Source organism: Pelmatolapia mariae, linkage group LG5, assembly GCF_036321145.2.
Source record: "Pelmatolapia mariae isolate MD_Pm_ZW linkage group LG5, Pm_UMD_F_2, whole genome shotgun sequence".
Taxonomy (NCBI): Eukaryota; Metazoa; Chordata; class Actinopteri; order Cichliformes; family Cichlidae; genus Pelmatolapia; species Pelmatolapia mariae.
This window is the reverse complement of record NC_086231.1, coordinates 27508998-27516508: the sequence shown is the minus strand read 5'-3', so window position 1 is coordinate 27516508 and position 7511 is coordinate 27508998. Positions and strand designations below refer to the sequence as shown.

The 7511-nt window shown below is 38.0% G+C and overlaps 1 protein-coding gene across 1 annotated transcript; it reads right to left on the bottom strand.

Moving 5' to 3' along the window:
• Window positions 1-445: 445 nt before the first annotated feature.
• Window positions 446-7171, bottom strand: LOC134628007 (interferon-induced GTP-binding protein Mx-like). Its single transcript, XM_063474574.2, has 12 exons — window positions 6985-7171; window positions 4382-4519; window positions 4126-4280; window positions 3597-3735; window positions 3084-3282; window positions 2913-2991; window positions 2698-2820; window positions 2419-2560; window positions 2143-2301; window positions 1958-2034; window positions 1620-1877; window positions 446-774 (listed from the first exon to the last, which is right to left on the bottom strand). Exons 1-12 carry the CDS (start codon window positions 7169-7171, stop codon window positions 493-495), a joined length of 1938 nt encoding a protein of 645 aa, XP_063330644.1. The 3' UTR covers window positions 446-492.
• Window positions 7172-7511: the final 340 nt, after the last annotated feature.

Here is a 7511-nt window from a genome sequence, read left to right as displayed (position 1 = left end):
AAAAATTCAGCCTTTTAGTATATGTCTCACTTTATTTTAGTTATTCATTTCCCCTGTTAATGTATACGCAAACTGTAACACACAATATAACAAAATAACACATGGAGTGCATACTATTAGCAGTGATTTTTATTTCTAACAATCAAAACATTTTTAATAAACAAAAAATATCCTTCTGCAACAGCAACATACATGCGTATGACCCTTTAAGATGTTATATATATATATATATATATATATATATATATATATATATATATATATATACACATGTATATGTATATATATATATATATATATATATATATATATATATATATGTATATATATATATATATATATATATATATATATATATATATATGTATATATATACACACACTAAAACAATTACAATCTATAATAAAGGCACTCAAAATGTATTGCAAAGCGAATGCTGGGGAAATATTTCTATGATTCTATGAAGTGACGTCCATCATTTTGTTTGTCAGGTTAGAAATCTGGTTCTAAGCTTTGCCCTTGTGCTGAGCTGAAGTTGAACGTGTTCATACTAAACTCAGTCAACAAAAGGTGGCCGTTTGAGAGGCGTTTAAGGCCCTTCTGAAGTTGTTCCCTTTGAGTTTTTGTGCCAATGTCCTCTTGAAGCAGGGACTCTTTTCTCTCCTTATCCTGAAGCATCTGCAGCATCTCCCTCTGCAGCTGGTTGGCAAACTGCTGCAGCATCTGATAGCGGATCACCAGGGGGATCTGGTCAGCAAGACGCTGACCAGCAATCTGTGAGAAGACAGAAATAAGGATGTAAAAAGCTTTTGTTTGTTACTGTAATATGTCAGAATTTGAACATGGTTGTTGTTTTGTATTAAATTATTAGCTGTGAACAAAGTAATAGAGCATTTCGATATTTTGTAACCAACTTAGTTGTTTACATTGTGTTCACATCTAAAGAAAAACAGAAAAAAAAGTCATACCAGACTAAGACTTAATAAAGTTGAGTAATATTCTTAAAACAAAATAAAACAAAGACTAAAACCACCCTCCCAGCAGATAATAGGGATGCGCTAAAAAGCTAAATCCTTCATGTGCTGCCATCACAAAAATATTGTTGGTGTCTCTAATACTGTAAGACCTGAATTTGGACATGGCTTTGAGAAGACATTAAAACATTTATTCTGTATTAATACATTATTAGGCGGAACAAAATAACATTGTTACTGTTACTGAGGCCAAACATCTCTAAGTAAAAGATTTGCTTCTGTATTGATGTCCATGGGCAGATAAACTGGATTTGTTTCTACTTTGTGGCCCATTTTTGTCCCATCAAGCTGAATTTGTTGGGCAAATTCAGGTTCTAACTCAAATTTACTGTTTGTTGCTTTATGTGACTGTGTCATAAATATAACAGGTGTTCATTTCATTTAACTGTATAAATTCTAAATTTCAGCTTTAGTTTTGTTCTTTTCTTTTTGTTGTTGCTTATCTGTAGTCACTGTTTCAAAGAGTCTACCTTTTCTCTTATATTGAAAAATTCAGTGGGATGTATCTTTTGACATGGCAAGAGTTTATGTACTATATCATGTTTTTAAATGCAAACATAAAAACAGAGTTTCAGTAACATTTACTTGGTAATAGGATTTAAGGTGTTTCAGCATCTCTTTCAGGGTGGCCCCACTGCTATTATTGTTCACAGTTTTGCTTTGGCTTTTTGCCAATGAGCCAAAGGAATTTACAGCCTCCTCTTCGTCTTCCCTCTTCCTCTTTGCTAACATCTTGCTGTATGTTGTGTCCTGAGTGTAAACGATCAGCTCCATCTGAAACTGCATCCTCAGTATGGCCTCTGCTTCAGCTTCCCGTTTAGTTCTGATGTCTTCAATCTTCAGCTAAATCACACAGAAGATGTCAGTACATATTTATCAGTGTTTAGTAATAAATATACAACAAGCAGCAAACGAGATGTTACCATTGCTGTTCTGATGAGGTTAGGAAAGCCAACCAGGCTGCCCTGTGCCAACTCAAAGAGCTCCTTCTTCACAAGCTCTAAAAAGAGAAAATGATCAATATATAAAATTAGAAAATGAAAGAATACCTGCAAGGTAACATGTTCTGTGATGACTTTCAATGATTGCGGCATCATAAAAAACATGCCTGACACATCTTTGAGTTTCTGGACAGCAGGCTCCTCCAGCTGTTTGATCTGCTCCTGGATCATGGCCTCAAACGTTTTGTAGTTGATAAACCCTGGGAGCTCTCTTCCACGGTACTTTCGTTCATATTGAGAAACCTCTCTCTGAATATTCCAGTTGACTATAATATGGTTGTAGTTGTGGTGGGAAAAATAATAGTATTAATAAATTCATCTTTTAAGTATGTAACAGTAGATATATAAGAAGTAACTAAATAACAAGTTTTAAATTAACTTACAATTTGTTCCAGAGGTCTCTATGGCTTCCCTCCATATTGCAAACTGAGCTCTCAGTATGGAAAAGATGCTGGACTTGTATCCACATTTTAATTCTTCACCTTTGGTGAGACTGATAGCATCCTGTGTGAATGCTGACACTCTCTAAGAAGGAACGGTTTCAAAGAACAGGATATGTTGTTTCCAGAAGCTCATATTCATTTTTCTTACACTTTTGTTTAGGAGGTGCAAAACCTGCAGCTGGCATTTTTGTGCCTCCTAAAAAAAACTGGTTAACTTACATCAATGAGGAAACCAAGTCTCTCAATTGCATCAGATGGGGGTCCATTGCTTAATTTGTCCAGGTTTGCCCGAGTTTGTTTAAGTTTCTTTTGTATCTGGTCATCGAGCCGTGGCAGAGATTTCTACAAATTACATGGACAAATCACATCAAAGCTGGAGTGGGTTAAAGCTCTCCCCAGTGACCTACAAAGGTAAAACAGTAATAAGTATTCACCTGAATATGATGCACCAGTTCAAGAGTGAGTTTTTCTGCCAGTTTAGGAACAGTGGCCTGACCCTCATCAAAGAGAGTCCTACAGCACAAACAAAAGGTTAGAGTATAAGCAACACAGCCTAACACACCACAAACACTTGTTTGCATAATTGCCAAAAAGAGCAAACTTACTGGAAATGGGCATGCTCTTTGAAGAAGGCTTCCTCATTTTTTAGGGCTTCAGAAAGTGACACCTTCTCTGTGATCTCCTTCTGACCCCTGCATTTGACCACCATGTAGCCCTTCTTCAAGGGGATAACTTCATTATGGACAATTTTAACCACGTTCTCTTCTGTGCCTTTGTCCACCAGGTCAGGTTTAGTCAAGATACCTGACAGAGAGAGATAGTGTTGGATTTCCCGCCTTATGGGAAAACCAGCTGGATAATGATGATGACAGTAATCATTAATGAGCTCCAGTCAGAGCTTGGTGCCAGCCATTAAATATTGCTCACATTGTGACAAACTAATAAAAAGATTAAATGAGATTCAACCGTTTCCTCACCAGTGAAAACAGAACCAACACTAAATGTAAGCAGTAAGCATACATAGTAACTATATTTATTCAGTGGATAGAGAATTAATGACCTAAGAGAGACATTTGCTTATAAGCCAGGTGGCACTTTTTAAAATCAGTTCTAGTTACCCAAAGTCCTCTCTCCTTCAGGATCCACCTGCTGTGCCATCCTCAAAGCCTCTGTGGTTGCAATGTCCACGTTGCACGGAACAACCACCAAGCTGATGGTTTCTTGTTTTCTGATGTTATTCTGGATCAGTCGTTTTATCTGAAAGTATTAGCTTGTAACGTAACAAATATCAAGCTACAAAATGGAGAAATATAGTTACAAAAGTTACACAAACTAATCGTGCCCAAATTAGGATTGTTCAAATCAAGTTGTGAATGAATGTAATACCCATAAAAGATCACAGCCATACTGTGATCTTTTATACCGTGAGAAATATATCATATGATTATATTATTGAGCTGTGGTAGTAACCAAACTTTGGATAGTGTTCTGTGGGCAGTACTGATAGCAATCATGCATATATTTATGATGGGGTCTTTCTTGCTTTTCTAAAAATCAAAAGTAAAACAGCAAACATGTGACAGGGATGAATTGAGCTGTATTTTAATCTGACTTGATGCATTCTACCACCAAAGCTCTAAATGCTACCTGTTCACCAATGTCCTCTGATTGTCCACTGACAGCCACCCTGGTGATGCCAGGCAGGTCGATGAGTGTCAGATCTGGGACATCAGGGGAAGCAATTTCCAGACTGATGAGGTCACTGCTGATCCCAGTCCCATTTCCCACCAGTTTATCTTGTGCTGAAAAGAGAATTTGGTTTGAGTCACGCCTAAACAATAAGTTTAACTAGCCTATCTTCTGCCTCAATAACAGTGACATTTAAGAATGCTTCACGCTGTACCTTCTCGAATCTTTTTCTCCACAAGTGAAGGCTTTTTTAGCTCTTCTTTATAGTCACGGTAGCTTATGTTTCCATACCACGCCTCTCCTTTCTTCTTTCTTGTCATCTTCAGTTCTAGTGGACATCTTGTCACAATACCTGTGTTTTTTATGAGTGAATGGTGAGACAGAGAGGAAAAAATTTGAGTGAATACCCAGCCAGCTAAACCCATTCCATGAAACTTTCCATTTTCTGTTCTTGAGCTAATCTGAATGCCATGTTTGGAGGTCTGTAGAGATTGAATCTCAAGCAAACTTTTCTTTCTTTGTTATTATGGGGTATTGTGTGCAGACTAAAGCGAATAAGAGTGAACATGACAAAAATGTGGAACAAGTGAAGTGCTGTGAATACTTTGCAGATACACTGTAACTGGAAAATAAAAAGAGGAAATTATTCAGTAAACAAGATGAGAAAGAAAAGGAAGCAAGGGAGGGCAAAGGAACCAAAATGAAACAAGACAGAGAGGGAAACAGTGAAGGTCCCAGAAACAGAAACTCAAATAGACCAAGACTCAAAACAACAAGAATGAAAACAGAAACTAAAAATACAGCAAAGCTAAACACCCAAACTTTAAGCAACAGAAATAAAAATAAACCCAAACAGAAACTGAAATTTATCCAGCCAGCCCGACATTTGTCTCGGCTTATCCAAATATATTCAAACACACTTCTATAGAACCACGTCAGAGCCCATGCCAGGATAAGACCAATGGTCAGGTAGTACTGTAAGGATTTGATTTGAACAAGTTGTTACAAGTTGAATTTGAACAAAGAAATAACGCCAATTAAACAAAGGTAAGGGATTTCAAATGTATATACACCACCGGTCAAAGGTTTTAGAACACCCCAATTTTTCCAGTTTTTATTGAAAATGATGCAGTTTAATGTCTCATTGCACCCTGAAATGAAAGCATCGTACAAATTAGCAACTGCAGTTAAAAAAAAAGAAATAATGGAATCAATTTATAGACTAAAACGTATTCTAAACTTTTGACTCATCAAAGTAGCCACCTTTGGCAAATATAACAGCTGAACTAAAATCCTCTGATTCAATTGTGGCTTTGGGTGAGCCAGACCTCTTCCTTTCAGAGTTTGCCCCAGTTTCTGAGTGCCTTTTGATGGTGAAGGAAACTGTAGTCACTGACACCTTGACTTTCTTTGCAATTTCTCTGTACATTTTTAACTGTTATGATGGCCTGTCTCTCTTCAATTATTAATTGCCTTTTTTTTTGTAACAATAAACTACTCTCTGCAGTACAATACTGTTCAACTGATGCTCACGAGGGTATGTGTTACGACTGCTGTCGTAAAGTTGTTTCTCATATGCAAATTTAAGTGTGCAGGTGCCTTCTCGTCATTGGTGGATCCAGGGGACAGTTCCTGCGGATTGGCTAACTACCGGGAGACAACGTATTTGATGACACCGCCATGGACGGCCAGCTATTCATCCTCGGCCCATCCTAACTGGCAGACTTTATGTTACCTGTCTAGTGATGTTTGTTTTACACAGGAGCATGTAGGGGTGGACTGCCCTTTTCTTTGATTACAGTTTTCTCATGTTTTTGTTAGTTGGGGAGGTAAGTTCCTGTCGTTTGGTTTAATTCTTTTGAGTAGGCAAGTTTGATATATCCTTGAGATAGGTCCTTTTGTTTGTTGTTTTTTCGTTAGGTCCACCCCAAAGTTATAGTCCGCTCCTTTCCTTTGTTTTAAATCCACTCATTGTAAATAAATCACCATCAAACTGTACTAATTGTGTGATGTGCTGCTTGGGGTCGGACGGGGATGGATCACCCTCATGTTATGGTCTGGCCACCCCGAGACGGGCTATAACAGTATGGTACCACAGTGTGTTCCAACACTGCTTTTATGCAGACAGAGGGGATTGTAAGTAATCCAGAAAAGTTGGAACACCTGTAGGAATTAGTAGCACCAGCTTTCAAGGCTTGATCGACTTCCATTGCTACAGAGCAGCTTTAAATTGTTAACCCATTTTGTGTTCCCTGAAAAAGGCCTTTTTGTATATGTGGCACTATGATAAAGATAAAGACATGAAAATAGTCGCCCCCCATTTTATTTTATACTCAAAGACACTTTCTTTTGGTAAGGCCACTGTTAATGTCAATTGTACTGTTATATAAGTTCCGCCAACAGAGGGCGCTCAGTCTCGTACGCTTCACTAGAAGAAATGCAGCGTACGGCCCGCGCGCCGAAAAGAAGTGATTAACTTGTCGTTTTTCTGTTTTTCTACAGTTTTCTGTGAAAAAATAAATATGTTGCACGGGAGATGAGTTGGTAGTGTAACATATAATTCTGAAATGTACTTTTTTCAGTTTTGGGTAACCTTAACTTTTTTAACCTCTGGCCTTTCTAACCTTTGTGCTATTTCAAACTATTCATCGGACTTGAATTGCAAAAAATAACTGGAAAAATTGGGGTGTTCTAAAACTTTTGACCGGTAGTGTATATTATTTAAGTAAGGTATGAAAGGATTACTTATATAGTGGACTGTTACGATTCTAATGAACAGTGAGTTTGCTCAGCTGGAAATAAGTGTAGTCATCTTACCAACTCCTCTCGGCAGTGCCACCCCGGACAGCGCCTCCAACACAGAGCTCTTCCCCGAGCTTTGGTCCCCTATCACGGCGATAGCAGGCAGCGCCAGGTCCTTCTCTACACCAAGAGAGCGGAGTTTATCAATGAGGTCGATGCAGGGACGGACCTTTTCCTCATACTGCTGGTTCAGAGAGTTCATGGTAGCTAATGTTTGTCTCCTGAAAAATAATTTTCTAGAAAAGGTAAAAATGACAGTGTGAGCTGTAACCTGCTCTATCAAAACTGTTGGCTTAACCCGGAAAAGAGTTTGCTATAAGTTTCGTTTCTTCGCACCTGTTGTCGCAGCCTCTTCTTAAAGTGATGCTTTCTTTAACTCGCGGTTATTTGACTGTGCAGTGTGCACTATAGAGTCCATCCATCCATCCTCTTCCGCTTATCATTTTCAGGTTTTTGCATAAGGGGGTTTGGAGCCTATCCTAGCTGCATTACAATTCTTCACTTTAATTATTTTTTCCTAAATCAGCAATTAAGTGAGTTCG